The sequence below is a fragment of the Hylobates moloch genome, unplaced genomic scaffold (genome assembly GCF_009828535.3).
Source record: "Hylobates moloch isolate HMO894 unplaced genomic scaffold, HMol_V3 SCAFFOLD_3, whole genome shotgun sequence".
Classification (NCBI taxonomy): domain Eukaryota; kingdom Metazoa; phylum Chordata; class Mammalia; order Primates; family Hylobatidae; genus Hylobates; species Hylobates moloch.
In genome coordinates, this window is record NW_026652278.1 from 137,840,537 (window position 1) to 137,862,422 (window position 21,886).

General features: G+C 37.8%; 1 protein-coding gene across 7 annotated transcripts in view; it reads right to left on the bottom strand.

Moving 5' to 3' along the window:
- Nucleotides 1-21,886, bottom strand: part of TTC29 (tetratricopeptide repeat domain 29) — a 284,139-nt gene that overhangs the window by 103,532 nt on the left and 158,721 nt on the right. Inside the window, exons 12-13 of one of the 7 annotated variants that reach the window (XR_009212917.1) lie at nucleotides 6,116-6,271; nucleotides 5,624-5,936 (exon numbers count right to left, since the gene is read on the bottom strand). The exons of 5 other annotated variants lie outside the window; for them this stretch is intronic. Coding sequence is in view for 1 of the 2 variants with exons in the window: in XM_058436802.1 (XP_058292785.1) it covers nucleotides 16,598-16,605 (8 nt within the window). In the remaining variant the exon portion in view is untranslated. Of the gene's footprint in view, nucleotides 1-5,623; nucleotides 5,937-6,115; nucleotides 6,272-16,578; nucleotides 16,606-21,886 lie in introns of those variants that run through there. One more of the 7 variants, XM_058436802.1, reaches the window with a different exon arrangement.

Sequence of the window (21,886 nt, forward strand, 5' to 3'; positions counted from 1 at the left end):
CAGTGTAAGCGTAACTTTTATATGTACTGAGAAACCAAAGAATTTGTGTGACCCGCTTTGTTGCAATGATCTGGAACTGAACCCACAATATCTCCAAGATATGCCTGTATTTGGCTTGATATTTTTCTCTTTTCCTTCAAATTGATGTGCAAAAGAGAGTCTAGAAGAGACCCTGAGGAAAAGCAATAGGTTGGTATTCATCTACTTATCTTTTATAAATCATGTTTGTACTGAGAACTCTATCCAGTGGAAAGCTGAAGTTTTTTAAAAAAGAAAAATTCCTATGTTAGATATAGTAAGTGGCAGTATTATGCATAATTACCTATGCAATTACACTTGCACATGCTTGAAAATTTTTAGCCAGGAATGCTTAATAACATTTGCATGGTTAAATGAGACAGCAGAAACAACTGGAAGGGCCTCAGGGCATGGTCATCTATTTAAGCATCCACTTGGATTTTCAACATAATTAGTCATATAATTGTGTGCCCAAACTTAGTAGATTCATGTAAGTAATGATAAATTATTAAAAAGCTGTGCTTGTAATGTTTTGCTTCTTATTTCCTGCCAATCAAATTACTAAAAATTACTATATTCACATTTCATCATACAAATCTTCAAAAGTGATTACAATTTAAAGCCCTGGATAAAGGTGGGTGGACGAATGAAGTCATTCACATGAGAGGTAGTTAATGTAGCTATTTGGACATCTATATTTTTAGGGAATATTCCTGTGATCAAATTATAATATCAGCCTGCTCATCCATGCCTACTAAGATTTTAATGAAAAAATATTGTTTCTTTTGCTCACATTATATTCAACACAATTAGTTTTTTCATATTATGATAGAAGGAAATTAGTAGCTAAAGGATGAATGTGATAGCTTCCTCTTGCATAGTTTATTTCCCCTTTTCCATAATCCTGTTAGCTAGTGGTGGTAAAAACTTGGGCCGAATAAATCTGTACAGTACAGTATAAATATTAATCTCAAAGTTTTAAGATGGTTATTTTGACCCAGTTTTCCCGAGTTTTCTCACCCTTTCTTTTCCTATTGATCTTGAAGCTTCATTTCATTTCATTTTTCCCCACTTTAGTACTTTAGTATTAGAATTAAAAATATGTGGAAACTGGAAAACTGTTTCCCTCCTTAAGAGCTTACTATCTCATAAGCAAGGCTAGAAGCCCTTTGAAGGGTTGCACTAAACTTCTTTTGATAATAATGCAAAATATACTTGATTAGTTGCTGATATCATGAAATGCACAGCCTTTTTTTTAAAAAAATTTAAGTTCCAGGGTACATGTGCAGGATGTGCAGGTTTATTACATAGGTAAATGGAAATGCACAGTCTTAATTCAGAGAGATCAGACTTATCTCACTAAAGTTTGAAATTAACTAGGCTTTTTCTCCTTTTAGGTATCTGATTTCATATTAGAGGTTAATAAATGCAATCCCTCAAAGGAATAGCACTTAAGTGAACTAACTTTAGTTTTTCCTATTGGTTTGACAAAGTCCAACTGTGTTTACCTTAAGAGCACAGTGAAAGTAGGCCTATTTGCTCAGGCTTTTTGACTGAAGTTTAGAATGAAATGAAAGTCAGAGAAAACCTGAGTATAATGTAGTGTGAAAAGATTTGGGGTTGGTGAATATTCGTTAGTCCTTTCAATATTTATTTCATTGCCACAGTAGTTCAGAGGACTAAGAAAGTAAATGTGTGCAGGTACATTCATAGCGATTCAAAAATTCATTCCAGGAAGGTGAAAACACTGGTCAGGATGGACTGGCATTAAAATGAAGACATATGCCACTACTTCTTGTCCTTATAGTCTTGCCCAACGTTTCCCATACTGGGCCCACTGACCCATCGCCAGGAGGCAGACATCATCCATGAGAAGTGAAATATGTATCCGGGGATAAGGCATTGGAAATAATTTCTAAAGGGATATTTGTCATGAAAAGCATTTATTTTTGTATTAATTATGCTAAACAATCTAGATCATAGAATATTTATCCTCATCTGGGAGTTAAAAAGGCAAGGAGGACAGAGTAAAAGAACATTAAGAAAAGTAAATTATGGGACCATGAATATATTTTTTCTAAAAAACCCTGAATCAGGAAAAGTTCAGAAAGAATTAGAATCCAATAAAACATGTGCCTTTAATGTGTTCATGTTTTAAATACAGTCATATTGCTTCTTTTTTTGGAAGAAATCTTATGGACCAAGAATCACTAGAATTGTCCTAAGAAAGCCTTACCGAAAAAGGATTAAATACACATAGGAGAGGATCATTTTGCTTCCAAATTCTAGCAATGGTAGAAAGCATCTAGCTAAACTGGCATAATATTTGGAATCCGTGGCCACAGGCCAAATGACATAGCTAGAGGCAGAGGTAAGACCTTTGCTGAGAATGAGACAAATATAAATGGGGTGACAGCTGAGTTCTCCAACTCTTCCCTTCTACTGATTCACTCTCATTTTGCTATGGTTTAACTAACTGACAAACTTTTCATAAGCTCCTCAAACTAGCAATTAAAGACAAAGTTGAAACAAAATCAGATTAGAGAAACCCAGCTACATTTTTCTTACAAGTGATGAATTCAGTGTACATTGGAAAGTTAAAACTGGTAACACCACCAGCTACCAAGAACTGTGAGCAGAATCTAAAAGAAGTGTAGTTTTTGTCTGAGCAATCAAGAATTCTCTTTTATTGAACCAAAGCAGCAGATAGAGAAGGAGACTCTCAGAGGCGGAAAAAAAGAAAAAGAAAAAAAAAAGATCTTTCAACCCGAGGGATCTAGAGCTACATTATTATTTCCCAATGAAGTGAGCAACAGTTTCTAAAGAAATACTTTATTCTTAAGGAAGCAACTTGTCACCTGTAGAAAATAAATGAAGATAGATGAATTGTATTTGAATGAGGAAATTTGTAATTCAAACTCAAATTTTTCTGTCTTCCTTATTAAAATGTGGTTACAATTAAGTATTGACTTATATTTTTCAGCATGTTTCACCTTTGGAATTATTTCATTTTCTTATTAGTTGCAGAAGTCGCTGAATTATATAAGCCCCTTCTTGGTATTTATTAGAAATATACTTACATAATCTATTATAATTTAAATAAGATTAGCAGAAAATATGCATATCCTTCTTTACACTTTTTTGACGCTAGCATGTAGTAGATATATACAGAAAACACATTTTAATGTTTTATCTCTATTTGTCTTATCAAACTTGTTTTCTGTGACTAGAAATGGAAGTACAAATGAAAGATTTTAAGGGCCTCTCCCTCTGAAAGAATCACATGCAGGCCAACAACCTAAAAACATACAATTTGTAAATCGTCATACAATTCATGGCTGTCCCAATTCTCCCACTGGAGTTCCCACTGCTGACCTTTGGGAGTCACGATGAAGAATCCTGAATCTTTTGGAGTTAGGGCACGCTAAATTAGGCTGTGGTAACAAAGTCTGAAGATATCAATGGTTTGTCACAAAAAAAGGATTATTCCGTGTTCACACAAAGTCTGCTGCTGATAGGAGTGACTTTCTGGGCAAATGTTCTCCAATTGCAGATTTAGTTATCCAGGCTGCTTCGATCTGGTGGTTCTATTATTTTTAATAAGGCTTTCTCCACGATTGCTGAGCAGGAAAAGAATCAGCTGCAGTCTCTGGTGGGCTCTCCTATGCTTAAGCCAGGAGTGACTTTTGACTACAGTCCATTGGCCAGAACTAGTCAGTCCCAGAGCCCTGTCCAGTTGCAAGGGACTGGGAAGTGCAATCTTCCGTGTGAGAGAAAAGAATCAGATACTTGTAAGCACTTGTCATTTCTACCTATTTCAGCAATGGTTACTGATCTCTCTGAAATTACAGTTGACCCTTGAACAATGAAGGGGCTAGGGGTGCTGACCCTGCTGCAGTGGAAAATCTGCATATAACTTTTGACTCCCCCAAAATGTAACTGCTAATAGCTTACTGTTAACCGGAAGCCTTAATGATAACATGAACAGTCTATTAACATATAAATTGTATGTTGTATGTATGTATGTTGTATGTATACATTGTATTCTTACAATAAAGTAAGCTAGAGAAAAGAAAATGTTATTAAGAAAATTGTGAGGAGGATGAAGAGAAAGGATTGGTCTTGCTATCTCAGGGATGGCAGAGGTGGAAGAAAATCTGCATCTGAGTGGACCTACGTAGCTCAAACCTGTGTCATTCAAGTCAGCTATATATTCCATAGTTGCATGTTTTCTGGAGAGAGACCCCTTAGCTTTCATCAGATTCATCAGAGAGTGATGTGTCATTTAAAAATTCCTTTGTTAAAATATAGCATACACATTTTTCTTAATACAAATTCTAATGACCTCTTTTTTTCCCCCCAAAAAAGGGGATGTAGATTCATGTTAAATAAAGGAAAGCTTTGAAATTCAGGAGAGCTTACAGAAGTTGAATTTAAAGGCAGATTCCCAACTTTTACAAGACGGATCCATGTATTGGCCTCATTATCCATAATTATCTTGCCCCACACTGCCTGAATGATTTCAATTACATACTATATTACAACTGCCCTAAGTTCTGGCCATAGGTAATCTTCCAACATTTAAAAACACCCTAATTCCTCTGAATAGGTTAAAACACTTTCAGGCATAATTTGGTGAGGAATCAGTTCAATTTGATTTCTTCCTAACTACATTCATAACTTTGATACTCTGAAGGAATGGGTGTTCTCATTAGGAAAGGAGTTAAGTTGGGAGGAGAGATAAGTACAGTTAGAACATGATGTGTTTTTAAAATTCAGAGAGCATATCAGATTTTGAGATCTTGCCTAATGCTTTAAAAAAACATATTTACTAAAATTCTATTGTAAACAACTATTGTTCAACAAACAGTTGCACAGTTTAGGTTTTCCTTGTGCACTATTATGTGCCAGGCATGGTGCTAGCAGCTGGGACCAAAGTAATGACCACAGTTGTTTCTCCGTGATAGATAATGTGTTGGCACTACTCGACATTTCGTTCTTGCAGTATTGTTAGATACAAGTTTTTTTTTTTTTTTTAAACAGTTAACAATGGCTTAAGAAATAGAAAAATTTGGGGGTGGGAGGAGGAGATGTTGGCCAAAGGATACAAAGTGTCAGTCAGATAGGAGGAATAAGTTCAATAGATCTATCGGACAATATAGTGTCTGTAGTTAATAACAATGTATTGTTTTTTTTTTTTTTTTTTAGATGGAGTTTTGCTCTTGTCGTCCAGGCTGGAGTGCAATGGCACAATCTCAGCTCACTGTAAACTGTGCCTCCTGGGTTCAAGCAATTCTCTTGCCTCAGCCTCCTGAGTAGCTGGGATTACAGGCACCCACCACCATGCCCACTCAATTTTTGTATTTTTAACAGAGATGGGGTTTCACCATGTTGGCCAGGCTGGTCTCGAACTCCTGACTTCAGGTGGTTCACCTGCCTCGGCCTCCTAAAGTTGTGGGATTACAGGCGTGAGCCACCGCGCCCGGCCAATGTATTGTTTTTGGAAAATTGCTAAGATAGTAGAGTTTGTGTTCTCCCTTCAAAAAAAAAAAAAAGTATGTGAGATATTGTATATGCTAATTAGCTTGAGACACTCCACAATGAATACATGTTCCAAAACATCATGTTGTACATTATAAATACATATAATTTGCTTTTGTCAATTAAAAATAATAAAATACAAAGAGAAATGGGGACATTTATCTCACATTAATAGAAAGTAGTGGTGGTAATTACAGGGTTGGTTACTTTGGCATGCCTGGAACTTGTTACGCATCTGATTCCTTCTGTGCTTTCTCGTTGCCATCCTCAGCACTTTGATAGCTTGGTTGCAAGTTGGCTATGGTTGCTCCAGGCATCACATATTCATGCATCAACATTTAAAATCAGGAAAAGGGGAATTCCTTATTTTGTGCTCCCTTTTAGGAATGAAGAAAATATTGTTAGGAATTCATCAGAAGATTTTCTTCTCTTATATGGTTGTTTAGGATTGTGTCACATATTCTTTCTGAAGCTGTCACTCGGCAAGTATAATGAGATCACAGTGACTGAATTATATAGTAAATATTCAACAACTGGGGATTGAGAAAGGCCTTACCTCCCTTTAAGTACATGGGACCTTGAAGAGGAAAAACCGGTAAGAATTCTGTTGTCAGGTAAGAAGTCGGGCAATGGCCACTAGGCAGGCCGCCAACAGGTGCATTCTGTCAGTGGATCCTCAAGGCAACCTTGTGAGGCAGGAACTGTCATCTTCCTTTTATAGATGAGGGAACAAAGGTAAAGTTACCCAGGTCCATCAGCTATGGAGGGGAGGAGTTGGGATTCAAACGAAGAGATTGATTGACTGACTTCAAAGCCCAAATTCCTCCCTGCCCAACACTTGGAGACTATAGTCAAAGAAGACTTCCCATCACTGAAATACGCCTTCTCCAAATTCACAGGCTTATCTTTTTTGGGTTTTTCTTAATTCTCTATTCCAGTGTGTTGCTCCAGAAATTCTTAAAGAAGTGTTATTCTAGGGTATAACTAAGGAATTTTGAAGTAATTTTGCTTGAGATTATGTAATGATTCATTTCATAAACGTTTGTTTTTTCCCACCTCCCCTCCCACTGTCATATGTTGATATACTTGCAATATCATGGCAAACACAATGTAAAGGAGTTATTTAGATGGAATTGGTTGAAAATCATATCAGGGAGAATGATGTTTTAAAAACTCATAATAATTTTTTTGGTGTTTAGGAATATCTTAAATTCAATTAGAGTAAAATAAAACTTAAAAGCATAAGAATTTTCTCAGAAACCTAGGAATCATAGATTTAAAGAACAAAAAAGGAATTCAGAGATCATATAGTCTAATCACCTCTGTTGCACCCCAATTTACAAATAAGGAACTTACATAAGGTGAGAATTTTAGTCCATAGGGACACTGTGAATAAAATACTTAGTATATTAAGTAATTATCCATTTAATGTCTCCTAAACCACACATCATAATAACGTCAACATCAACACCAATAACATGACTACTGAAAAAAGTTTTAGATTTTTTGGGTGGGAGGCATTTTTTAGGATATAATCCATTAGAGATTTATGGTCAAATTTCTCTGTTTTAAAGCCACCTGGAGTTCTTCCTTTCTGTGTGATTATATCACCAACTGGATACATATTTAGGGTCACTGGCTTTATTCATTTATTTTTAGATTTTTAGAAGCTGCTTTTGCTTTTTCAAAAATTTCTTTTGTTGGGGTCCCTTGTAGAAATGGTAGATTCCAGGTCTGGATGCAAAGATGTATGCCATGAGCCTGAAAAAATTTCTCATAGCAAATAGAAAGCCATCAAAACCCACAAAGTTTTCAAAGGGAATGCTTCCAGTTTTTGTCCATTCAGTAAGATATTGGCTGTGGGTTTGTCATAGATAGATAGCTCTTATTATTTTGAGATACGTCCCATCAATACCTAATTTATCGAGAGTTTTTAGCATGACGGGTTGTTGAATTTTGTGAAAGGCCTTTTCTGCATCTATTGAGATAATCATGTGGTTTTTGTCTTTGGCTCTGTTTATATGCTGGATTACATTTATCGATTTGCGTATGTTGAACCAGCTTTGCATCCCAGGGATGAAGCCCAGTTGATCATGGTGGATAAGCTTTTTAATGTGCTGCTGGATTCGATTTGCCAGTATTTTATTGAGTATTTTTGCATCAACGTTCATCAAGGATATTGGTCTAAAATTCTCTTTTTTGGTTGTGTCTCTGCCAGGCTTTGGTATCAGGATGATGCTGGCCTCATAAAATGAGTTAGGGAGGATTCCCTCTTTTTCTATGCATTGGAATAGTTTCAGAAGGAATGGTACCAGTTCCTCCTTGTACCTCTGGTAGAATTTGGCTGTGAATCCATCTGGTCCTGGACTCTTTTTGATTGGTAAGCTATTGATTATTGCCACAATTTCAGAGCCTGTTATTGGTCTATTCAGAGATTCAACTTCTTCCTGGTTTAGTCTCGGGAGGGGGTATGTGTCGAGGAATTTATCCATTTCTTCTAGATTTTCTAGTTTATTTGTGTAGAGGTATTTGTAGTATTCTCTGATGATAATTTTTATTTCTGTGGGAACGGTGGTGATATCCCCTTTATCATTTTTTATTGCATCTATTTGATTCTTCTCTCTTTTCTTCTTTATTAGTCTTGCTAGTGGTCTTTCAATTTTGTTGATCTTTTCAAAAAACCAGCTCCTGGATTCATTAATTTTTTGAAGGTTTTTTTGTGTCTCTATTTCCTTCAGTTCTGCTCTGATTTTAGTTATTTCTTGCCTTCTGCTAGCTTTTGAATGTGATTGCTCTTGCTTTTCCAGCTCTTTTAATTGTGATGTCAGGACGTCAATTTTGGATCTTTCCTGCTTTCTCTTGTGGGCATTTAGTGCTATAAATTTCCCTCTACACACTGCTTTGAATGTGTCCCAGAGATTCTGGTATGTTGTGTCTTTGTTCTCATTGGTTTCAAAGAACATCTTTATTTTTGCCTTCATTTTGTTATGTACCCAGTAGTCATTCAGGAGCAGGTTGTTCAGTTTCCATGTAGTTGAGCAGTTTTGAGTGAGTTTCTTAATCCTGAGTTCTAGTTTGATTGCACTGTGGTCTGAGAGACAGTTTGTTATGATTTCTGTTCTGTTACATTTGCTGAGGAGAGCTTTACTTCCAACTATGTGGTAAATTCTGGAATAGTTGTGGTGTGGTGCTGCAGGGATGCCCTCTCTCACCACTCCTATTCAACACAGTGTTGGAACTTCTGGCCAGGGCAATTAGGCAAGAGAAGGAAATAAAGGGTATTCAATTAGGAAAAGAGGAAATCAAATTGTCCCTGTTTGCAGAAGACATGATTGTATATCTAGAAAACTCCATTGTCTCAGCCCAAAATCTCCTTAAGCTGATAAGCAACTTCATCAAAGTCTCAAGATACAAAGTCAATGTACAAAAATCACAAGCATTCTTATACACCAATAACAGACAAACAGAGAGCCAAATCATGAGTGAACTCCCATTCACAATTGCTTCAAAGAGAATAAAATACCTAGGAATCCAACTTACAAGGGACGTGAAGGACCTCTTCAAGGAGAACTACAAACCACTGCTCAACAAAATAAAAGAGGATACAAACAAATGGAAGAACATTCCATGCTCATGGGTTGGAAGAATCAATATTGTGAAAATGGCCATACTGCCCAAGGTAATTTATAGATTCAATGCCATCCCCATCAAGCTACCAATGACTTTCTTCACAGAATTGGAAAAAACTACTTTAAAGTTCATATGGAACCAAAAAAGAGCCTGCATTGCCAAGTCAATCCTAAGCCAAAAGAACAAAGCTGGAGGCATCACGCTACCTGACTTCAAACTATACTACAAGGCTACAGTAACCAAAACAGCATGGTACTGGTACCAAAACAGAGATATAGACCAATGGAACAGAACAGAGCCCTCAGAAATAATGCTGCATATCTACAACTATCTGATCTTTGACAAACCTGACAAAAACAAGAAATGGGGAAAGGATTCCCTATTTAATAAATGGTGCTGGGAAAACTGGCTAGCCATATGTAGAAAGCTGAAACTGGATCCCTTCCTTACACCTTATACAAAAATTAATTCAAGATGGATTAAAGACTTACATGTTAGGCCTAAAACCATAAAAACCCTAGAAGAAAACCTAGGCATTACCATTCAGGACATAGGCATGGGCAAAGACCACCAAAAGCAATGGCAACAAAAGCCAAAATTGACAAATGGGATCTAATTATACTAAGGAGCTTCTGTACAGCAAAAGAAACTACCAGCAGAGTGAACAGGCAACCTACAAAATGGGAGAACATTTTCGCAACCTACTCATCTGACAAAGGGCTAATATCCAGAATCTACAATGAACTCCAACAAATTTACAAGAAGAAAACAAACAACCCCATCAAAAAGTGGGCAAAGGACATGAACAGACAATTCTCAATAGAAGACATTTATGCAGCCCCAAAACACATGAAAAACTGCTCATCATCACTGGCCATCAGAGAAATGCAAATCAAAACCACAATGAGATATCATCTCACACCAGTTAGAATGGCGATCATTAAAAAGTCAGGAAACCACAGGTGCTGGAGAGAATGTAGAGAAATAGGAACACTTTTACACTGTTGGTGGGACTGTAAACTAGTTCAACCATTGTGGAAGTCACTGTGGCAATTCCTCAGGGATCTACAACTAGAAATACCATTTGACCCAGCCATCCAATTACTGGGTATATACCCAAAGGACTATAAATCATGCTGCTATAAAGACACATGCACACGTATGTTTATTGCGGCACTATTCAGAATAGCAAAGACTTGGAACCAACCCAGATGTCCAACAACGATAGACTGGATTAAGAAAATGTGGCACATATACACCATGGAATACTATGCAGCCATAAAAAATGATGAGTTCATGTCCTTTATAGGGACATGGATGAAACTGGAAATCGTCATTCTCAGTAAGCTATCGCAAGGACAAAAAACCAAACACTGCATGTTCTCACTCATAGGTGGGAATTGAACCACGAGAACACATGGACACAAGAAGGGGAACATCACACTCTGGGGACTGTTGTGTTTTGGGGGGAGGGGGGAGGGACAGCATTAGGAGATATACCTAATGCTAAATGATGAGTTAATGGGTGCAGCACACCAACATGGCACATGGATACATATGTAACAAACCTGCACATTGTGCACATGTACCCTAAAACTTAAAGTATAATAATAATAAAAAAAAGATGAGGGATAGATAAAAGTCAAGAATGTTGCAATATTAATAGAGCAGAAATATTTAAATGCATACATACATTTATACATATAATAACATACCTAAAGGATAATTAAATTTTGACCTTTACTATGATAGCACAACTTAAAAATAAATTCCTACTAAAGGTCAAAAAAAAAAAAAAACCCCACAAAGCTGACATTAGAATCCCCCTTTGTGCAGAAGGCTGTGATGATTTGGGGCCCCAAAATACCCAGTATCAATATATATCACCCACCTTTAGCCAGGTAAAGTTTTGTAATCTCAGAAAAAAAAAAGGTCAAAATTAAAAACAAATCCCTTTTAGAGGAAACCAACAAGTACGCAATGAGATATGGATGCTAAAACAGTGGGTTCCCAAGGAAGAGACTGATGAGCACTGACAACATTCAGTTCAAATATTGAGCTATGGTGGTCCCCAGGCTGGCTGTTGTCTGCCTGGTGGAAACTGAAGGTGCAGCTACAAAATCAGATTTCTCCATTTAATTTACATTTACTTTCACATTTGTTATAAACCCTACAATGTGTTATTATTTGTTTGCATTAATCAATTATTTTTAAAGCAAATTTAAAAAGAAAAATTATTTTTACTGATATATTTCTAATTTTCATGTTCTTTATTTCTTTGCACAGATGCAGATTTCAAACTGAATCACTTTTTCCGTCAGTATGTAGGACTGTAACATTTCTTGTACTGATGTTTAGTGATTAATTCTTTCAGCTTTTGTATGGCTGGCAAAAGCTTTATTTTGCCTATGGTTTTGAAAGATATTTTCACTGAGTATACAATTCTAGGTTTGATGCTTATTTTTTTTTTATTTCAGTACTTTAAATACCTTCATCTGAACTGTGTTTTTTACAAAGATCTTTCTGGTTTTTTTTGTTTTTCCTGTCTTTGTATGTAGTGTCCTTCCTCTCCCACCTCACCCTGGCTGCTTTAAGATTGTTTCTTTTTATCAGTGATTTCAAGCACTGTGACTATGGTATGCCTCGGTTTAGTTTCTTCATGTTTCTTTTGCTTAGGGTTTATTGAGTTTCTTAAATTCCAGTTTGTGTTTTTTCTTAAATCAAATTTGTAAAACAACTGGCCACTGATTACTTTTATATATATATATTCGTTCTCTCTTCTTTTCCCTCTTCTGTGGGGCCTCCAACTCAATCATATATTAGGCTTCTTGAAGTTGACCCACAGATGTCTGACATTCTCTGTTAAATTTTTTTTTTCAGTATTTTTTCTCAGTATTTCATTGTGAATAGTTTCTATTGCTATGTCTTCAAGTTCACTAACCTTTTCCTTTGCATTGTGTAATCTGCTGCTAATCCCATTCAATTTATTTTTCATCTTGGACATTTTATTCCATGACTCTTTAAGTTCGTACTACCTCCTTGAACATATGGACTATAGGATATAGGAGTGGCACCAGATTTAGGAGGGAAGAGGTAGCCACAAAGTAAAGTATATGAAAAGGGATAATCATTAGAAGAAAAGCAGGAATATTCAGAAATCAGGAGCCCCAGGAACAGCGGGGGATAGGGTAGGGTTGAGGAAATGCTAAGGGGAAGTAAGACACAGGATTGGATACAGGAGGATGAATTAAAAGTCTTCAGATAATATAGTTCACTAAGATTAGCAACCTCAAGAGTGCCAACCAGGGAAAAGTAAAACTTTTATTATAAATTCTAGCAGAAGGATCAAATACACTTGGTCTTCCTACAGTTGTTTAATATATAATAAAAATAATGATGATAATAATAAGTTTCCTTTTGTGGAAACTCACAGAAGCCAATGTTTGTGGGGAGAAAAACAACAAATAAAATGCTCATGAACATCTAGATTGTACTCGTAAAGACTACAAAATACTGGCCAGGCCAGGCACAGTGGTTTACGCCTGTAATCCCAGCACTTTGGGAGGCCAAGGCAGACGGATCACGAGGTCAGGCGATCAAGACCATCCTGGCTAACACAGTGAAACCCCGTCTCTACTAAAAATACAAAAAACTAGCTGGGTGTAGGGGTGGGCACCTGTAGTCCCAGCTACTCGGGAGGCTGAGGCAGGAGAATGGCATGAACCTGGGAGACGGAGCTTGTAGTGAGCTGAGATTGCACCACTGCATTCTAGCCTGGGCGACAGAGCCAGACTCCGTCTCAAAAAAAAAAAAAAAAAAAAGACTACAAAATACCATATTTAGTAAGAAAGATGCTCTTACTGAGAAACATGGTCAGTTCCAGAGGAATCTTATCAGCATATATTTTGAACCTCAGGTAACAGGCTAAGGACACAAAATGAAATCTTTTGCTGAAAGTCACAAAGCTAATTAGTGCTCAATATGATGTTAGAGCTCAGATCACTGGACTCCTGACTGGTAGCCTCTCTGAATGACACCAAGCCTGCCAGTAGGTGAGCTTTGATTCAGTCATATTTTTCACAAGACTCTTCCTTTTCTTTGTGTTGGTTATGAAAACATTATTAAAGACAGAGAGTTGCTCTGTGATTATAAGATGGATGAAACCTACTTGCTTGCTGACTTTTTGGCTAATTCCATGACTTCCTCCTCATTATTAAAGTTATTAACCAACAGAAGTAGCTGATTGTAATAAAAGCTGAGGATCACTAGTGAAAGTGATTTTTTTCACTTTTTTTTTAAAGGGTTGAGTTCATGAATGAAAAATACAAGCAAGGAACAGGTTACAAAAACATGACTCAACATTAAGTGCAGGGACCCACATTAAGTCAACATAAACCAAGGGCTGTGAGACAAAGTCATGGTTTTGATCATTCTCTTTTAAGAATACTAAATGATGCATAAAACTACAATGATATCATTGCCAGTCAAGGAAACCTTTACATGCCATTTTGTAGAAAATAGTGTCTTTAAGTACTGACTGCCAGCAGTTTACTCTACTGTATTTCTATAGTCAGGATTTGCATCTTATTTCTCTGATGTCATTTACATTTGGCTACAATAAGAAAGTACATTAAAACCATGTTACTGATATAATTATTATCAATGAAGTGGTTAACAATGTTGGTATTTAAATGGCTATAATTACATTTCTAGGTTAACACTGCTATTAAGTTGAATATGGAAAGCTTTTGCTTCTGTGTTGCTGTTCCACATGTGGGTCTGAGATCTCCAAAAGGCCATATGAATGAGCCTTTCATTTAAAAAAAAATTCTTCTTGATTGTAGAGATAATAGCTCTAGTAAGGAAAGTAAACTATATTCTGGAGAAATCAGCAGAAATTCATAGGCTCTTAAGCCTTCCGGAGCCAACCAATTTCAGTTGATTTAGGATGAACAATTTTATTGAACTGCAATAAATTTGAATTTCTTCTAAATCCCTAAGTTTGGGAGGATAATCTATTCTTATTTTAATATTGGAAAGAAAGAACAAGCAATCAGGTCTAACCATATCTAAGAGTGTTAGAACAGAATGAAGGTGCCTATATTTGCTGTGTTCCCTCCGAAAGGTAGAAAGATGAGAGATGATTGCTGGTGAGTCACTGTTCTATTTCATCTAGAGACCTGAGTGCTCTCACTGCTCAATTCCCTTAGGGGGTCATGTTCCTCTGCTTAAAAGAATATTGCCTGCTCTCTGAGCTAATGATTTGTTTGGAGGATGGAAGTCTCAGAGGCGAAGATAACTGCACAGCTTTTAAAATGTATCTTTCAGATCTTTGATCTGTTTTTTTCTGAATACATGGGACCCTTCAATGGCAAGATTAAAGATGCCTTTTCTTAGAAGAAAGGCAAAAGTTGTAAACTTAAAAGCTGCTCAGATTTCCAAATAATATTTTTGTATTTTTTCATTTTGTTGACATCATGTTGGGTGAGTGTCGTCCTTCATTCATGTGATAATTGGATGGTAATCAAAATGCAGTGTTGGATCACAGGTTTTCCAAGAAGAGGGGGAAACTATGCATTTTGTTTAAAAAGTAGTTAATGCAAATTAGCTTATGATTAGGGCATACATACTCATTTTGAATTCTATTTAATTCAACAAATATTTACTTGGTACCTAGTAGATGCCAAACATCGTGTCTTCTTTTGTAGGGAATACCAAGAACAAGGACCTGTTTTCAAGAGACTTTTACCCTTAATCAGGCAGTTAAGGCAATTACAGAAATGGCCGTGGCAGGATGCAGAATATGCCAAATGAAAAGCGCGTGGAGAGAAATGAATGACATTCAATGTGGGACAGAGAAGAGACTACATTTAAATAAGAGGGCATTATGGAGGGTTTCAGCATTTGAGAATGACCTAGCAAAATGGGCAAGATTTTCCTGGATGGGGCTAGAACTGAAAGTAGGTGATAATAAAGTGTGTGTTATGCTGAGGGCAGGGGGAGTGGCAGAGGGCAGGGGAGGGAAGTGGTCAGAAAAGATTGAGAAGCTTGTATTTAATGAGCAGGCAGTGGGGAGCCAAGGCAGATTTTTAAGCAGAGCAGAGATGGTGTTAAGAGTTGTGGTTCAATAAGTATTTTTGAAGCATTTTAAAGCAGAATTTCACGTCTTTTGAATTAAAAAATATGTCTATGTAAACAAACGTGCTTGATAATATCCTACAGGTTTTATTTCCAAATAGAAGGGCTACCCCTGGAAATGTTAAATCATGCCAGTAGTTTGAGAATTGATTTCTCACTTGTACTTGGATCCAAAAGGTTATTATTTTTCAGTTTTATAATGTGGTGGCTCATCCATGCATATATTTCTAATGTAGGCGAAATAAATCAGCAAAGGAATGTTTTATTTTATAGCATTCTGAACAACTTAATCTGCCCCCCTCTACCATACAAATAGCTGTTTTTAATGTCTGAATAATATTTTGATATGCTTTTGTTCTGCTCCTAAGTCCTGTTGGAAAAAAAAAGCATGACCTTACAAAAACATGGAAATAAGACATTAAAAGTATAGAAAAATAAATAGTTTTACAGAATAAAGAAAAACAAAAGAGCCAGGTGTGGAGGTTCACGCCTGTAATCCCAGCAGTTTGGGAGGCCAAGGCAGGTAGATCATGTGGTCAGGAGATCGAGACCATCCTGGCTAAGACTGTGAAACCCCATCTCTACTAAAAATATAAAAAAATTAGCCAGGCGTCATGGTTAGGCACCTGTGGTCCCAGCTGCTCAGGAGGCTGAGGCAGGGGTATGGTGTGAACCCAGGAGGCGGAGCTTGCAGTGAGCCGAGATCAAACCACTGCACTCCAGCCTGGATGACAGAACAAGGCTCTATCTCAAGAAAAAAAAAAAGAGATTTTTTAAAAGTGAAAATCAGGATGGCCTCGAACAGACATAGATCTGGTCAGAAGATACTTTTTTCAGGAGTATTTTTTTCATAATTACCATTGTGATGGTTGGAGTTTATCCAAAATAAATCTGAAAATGTGAGTAGCTTTACTCATCTTCTACTAAACCTTCATCAGAATAAGCAATCTAATATGAGTCATGTTTCCTCTGCATTATTTTCTGCCATTCCGGGCAGAAAATACGCAAACCTGAAGGATACATAACTCAAAACTACAGAACTCTCAAATACATGATGACAAGACAGCATGCTGAAGTAAGCACAATATGACCTGAAAGCAGTCAGTTAAAAATGGACTGTAAATATTTTGGGGGTGTTTGAACACACTGAAATTCAAGAAGCTGCCAATTTTTTGAAGACTTCATCTTGTTTTCTCTTACTGTGGATGTATTTGGAAGAAGATCTTTCCTTATTTTATAACTAGACGATGGTGGGTAGTTAAGTAGTATTCTACTGACCTAAAAAAGTCAACAAAACTTATTTGTAATTAATTTGCTATTATTTACAATTTATTCTATGGAGGAAATAAATACCCAAACAGACTGTTGTTTCATCTAAATGACCACAGGGGAAAACAAAGAGTTAAAATCAAACAGAAGATACTTCATCCCATTACAAAAGGTTTGCCTTATGATTCCATTTGAGTTATGCCAAAATATTTTACTTTAAAAAGTTTGATTTGCACACAAATAAAAGAAACTCTCAAGTCTGCCATAGGCAGTATTGTTTTTTATTTTATTTTGTTTTGGTTTTTAAAATATCCCATTCTAAAGTTCTTAACTGGGGACTAAAGCCAAGCCTAGTTGGCACATAATACTGACCCCTGCATCCCTTCTAGTTGTTTGGTTTTAATTGACTATTTTGAATAGAATTCTTCAATTCTATTGAATAAGAAAAAGCATGTGGCAAAAAAGTAGAATTCAGAAAGATTACTACCAAGTATTTTCTAAATTAATATTCCAACTCAAACTGATAAAAGTACTCATCAGTAAAGTAAGCGCATAAAACAAATTGGCATTCATCAACAGTCACTCTTTTCAGTAAGGTATAACACAGAGCATGCTAAAAAAGCATAAGCTTATTTCACATTCCTTATGCCTCATCAGTACATATTGTTGACTAAGATAACTGATGAAAAAAAAAACAGCATGAGAATGGTGATTTATCAGGGGTGGAGCCAAGATGGCCGAATAGACACAGCTCCGGTCTCCAGCTCCCAGCCCGAGTGACACAGAAGACGGGTGATTTCTGCATTTCTGCTTGAGGTACCGGTTTCATCTCACTAGGGAGTGCCAAACAGTGGGTGCAGGACAGTTGGTGCCACACACTGTGCGTGAGCTGAAGCAGGGCGAGGCATTGCCTCACTCGGGAAGCGCAAAGGGTCAGGGAGTTCCCTTACCTAGTCAAAGAAAGGGGTAACAGACGGCACCTGGAATATCGGGTCAGTCCCACCCTAATACTGCGCTTTTCCAACGGGCCTGGAAAACGGCACACTAGGAGATTGTGTCCCGCACCTGGCTCAGAGGGTCCTCTGCCCACGGAGTCTCGATGATTGCTAGCACAGCAGTCTGAGATCAAGCTGCAAGGTGGCAGCGAGGCTGGGGGAGGGGCGCCCGCCATTGCCCAGGCTTGCTTAGGTAAACAAAGCAGCCAGGAAGCTCGAACTGGGTGGAGCCCAACACAGCCCAAGGAGGCCTGCCTGCCTCTGTAGGCTCCACCTCTGGGGGCAGGGCACAGACAAACAAAGAGTCAGCAGGAACCTCCACAGACTTAAATGTCCCTGTCTGACTGACAGATTTGAAGAGAGTAGTGGTTCTCCCAGCACACAGCTGGAGATCTGAGAACGGACAGACTGCCTCCTAAAGTGGGTCCCTCACCCCTGAGCAGCCTAACTGGGAGGCACCCCCCCAGGTAGGGACAGACTGACATTCATTCGGCCGGGTACTCCTCTGAGACAAAACTTCCAGAGGAACTATCAGACAGCTGAATTTGTGGTCTCACGAAAATCCGCTGTTCTGCAGCCACCGCTGCTGACACCCAGCCAAACAGGGTCTGGAGTGGACCTCTAGTAAACTCCAACAGACCTGTAGCTGAGGGTCCTGTCTGGTAGAAGGATAACTAACAAACAGAAAGGACATCCACACCAAAAACCCATCTGTACATCACCATCATCAAAGACCAAAAGTAGATAAAACCACAAAGATGGAGAAAAAACAGAGCAGAAAAACGAAACTCTAAAAAGCAGAGAACCACTCCTCCTCCAAAGGAACGCAGTTCCTCACCAGCAACGGAACAAAGCTGGATGGAGGATGACTTTGATGAGTTGAGAGAAGAAGGCTTCAGACGATCAAACTACTCTGAGCTACGGGAGGAAATTCAAAACAATAGCAAAGAAGTTAAAAACTTTGAAAAAAAATTAGAAGAATGGATAACTAGAATAATCAATGGAGAGAAGGGCTTAAAGGAGCTGATGGAGCTGAAAGCCAAGTTTCGAGAACTACGCGAAGATTGCAGAAGCCTCAGTAGCAGATGCGATCAACTGGAAGAAAGGGTATTGCTGATGGAAGATGAAATGAAGCGAGAAGGGAAGTTTAGAGAAAAAAGAATAAAGAGAAATGAACAAAGCCTCCAAGAAATTTGGGACTATGAGAAAACACCAAACCTACGTCTGATTGGTGTACCTGAAAATGACGGGGAGAATGGAACCAAGTTGGAAAACACTCTGCAAGATATTATCCAGGAGAACTTCCCCAATCTAGCAAGGCAGGCCAACATTCAGATTCACGAAATACAGAGAATGCCACAAAGATACTCCTCGAGAAGAGCAACCCCAAGACACATAATTGTCAGATTCACCAAAGTTGAAATGAAGGAAAAAATGTTAAGGGCAGCCAGAGAGAAAGGTCGGGTTACCCACAAAGGGAAGCTCATCAGACTAACAGCTGATCTCTCGGCAGAAACTCTACAAGCCAGAAGAGAGTGGGGGCCGATATTCAACATTCTTAAAGAAAAGAATTTTCAACCCAGAATTTCCTATGCAGCCAAACTAAGCTTCATAAGTGAAGGAGAAATAAAATACTTTACAGACATGCAAATGCTGAGTGATTTTGTCACCACCAGGCCTGCCCTAAAAGAGCTCCTGAAGGAAGCACTAAACATGGAAAGGAACAACCAGTACCAGCCACTGGAAAAACATGCCAAATTATAAAGACCATCGAGGCTAGGAAGAAACTACAGCAACTGACGAGCAAAATAACCAACTAACATCATAATGACAGGATCAGATTCACACATAACAATATTAACGTTAAATGTAAATGGGCTAAATGCTCCAATTAAAAGACACAGACTGGCAAACTGGATAAGGAGTCAGGACCCATCAGTGTGCTGTATTCAGGAAACCCATCTCACATGCAGAGACACACATAGACTCAAAATAAAGGGATGGAGGAAGATCTATCAAGCAAATGGAAAACAAAAAAAGGCAGAGGTTGCAATCCTAGTCTCTGAAAAAATAGACTTTAAACCAACAAAGATCAAAAGAGACAAAGAAGGCCATTACATAATGGTAAAGGGATCAATTCAACAAGAAGAGCTAACTATCCTAAATATATATGCACCCAGATTCATAAAGCAAGTCCTGAGTGACCTACAAAGGGACTTAAACTCCCATACAATAATAATGGGAGATTTTAACACCCCACTGTCAACATCAGACAGATCAACGAGACAGAAAGTTAACAAGGATATCCAGGAATTGAACTCAGCTCTACACAAAATGGACCTAATAGACATCTACAGAACTCTCCACCCCAAATCAACAGAATATACATTTTTTTCAGCACCACACCACACCTATTCCAAAATTGAACACATAGTTGGAAGTAAAGCTCTCCTCAGCAAATGTAAAAGAACAGAAATTATAACAAACTGTCTCTCAGACCACAGTGCAATCAAACTAGAACTCAGGATTAAGAAACTCACTCAAAACCGCTCAACTACATGGAAACTGAACAACCTGCTCCTGAATGACTATTGGGTACATAATGAAATGAAGGCAGAAATAAAGATGTTCTTTGAAGCCAATGAGAACAAAGACACAACATGCCAGAATCTCTGAGACACGTTCAAAGCAGTGTGTAGAGGGAAATTTATAGCACTAAATGCCCACAAGAGAAAGCAGGAAAGATCCAAAATTGACACCCTAACATCACAATTAAAAGAACTAGAAAAGCAAGAGCAAACACATTCAAAGGCTAGCAGGAGGCAAGAAATAACTAAAATCAGAGCAGAACTGAAGGAAATAGAGACACAAAAAACCCTTCAAAAAATTAATGAATCCAGGAGCTGGTTTTTTGAAAAGATCAACAAAACTGATAGACCGCTAGCAAGACTAATAAAGAAGAAAAGAGAGAAGAATCAAATAGATGCCATAAAAAATGATACAGGGGATATCACCACCGATCCCACAGAAATACAATCTACCATCAGAGAATACTACAAACACCTCTATGCAAATAAACTAGAAAATCTAGAAGAAATGGATAAATTCCTCGACAAATACACCCTCCCAAGACTAAATCAGGAAGAAGTTGAATCTCTGAATAGACCAATAACAGGTTCTGAAATTGTGGGAATAATCAATAGCTTACCAACCAAAAAGAGTCCAGGACCTGATGGAGTCACAGCTGAATTCTACCAGAGGTACAAGGAGGAACTGGTACCATTCCTTCTGAAACTATTCCAATCGATAGAAAAAGAGGGAATCCTCCCTAACACATTTTATGAAGCCAGCATTGTCCTGATACCAAAGCCTGGCAGAGACATAACCAAAAAAGAGAATTTCAGACCAATATCCTTGATGAACATTGATGCAAAAATCCTCAATAAAATACTGGCAAACCGAATCCAGCAGCACATCAAAAAGCTTATCCACCATAATCAAGTGGGCTTCATCCCTGGGATGCAAGGCTGGTTCAACATATGCAAATCAATAAATGTAATCCAGCATATAAACAGAACCAAAGACAAAAACCACATGATTATCTCAATAGATGCAGAAAAGGCCTTGGACAAAATTCAACAACCCTTCATGCTAAAAACTCTCAATAAATTAGGTATTGATGGGACATATCTCAAAATAATAAGAGCTATCTACAACAAACCCACAGCCAATATCATACTGAATGGGCAAAAACTGGAAGCATTCCCTCTGAAAACTGGCACAAGACAGGGATGCCCTCACTCACCACTCCTATTCAACATAGTGCTGGAAGTTCTGGCCAGAGCAATCAGGCAGGAGAAGGAAATAAAGGGTATTCAATTAGGAAAAGAGGAAGTCAAATTGTCCCTGTTTGCAGATGACAAGATTGTATATCTAGAAAACCCCATTGTGTCAGCCCAAAATCTCCTTAAGCTGATTAGCAACTTCAGCAAAGTCTCAGGATACAAAATCAATGTACAAAAATCACAAGCATTCTTGTACACCAATCACAGACAAACAGAGAGCCAAATCATGAATGAACTCCCATTCACAATTGCTTCAAAGAGAATAAAATACCTAGGAGTCCAACTTACAAGGGATGTGAAGGACCTCTTCAAGGAGAACTACAAACCACTGCTCAATGAAATAAAAGAGGATACAAACAAATGGAAGAACATTCCATGCTCATGGGTTGGAAGAATCAATATCGTGAAAATGGCCATACTGCCCAAGGTAATTTATAGATTCAATGCCAT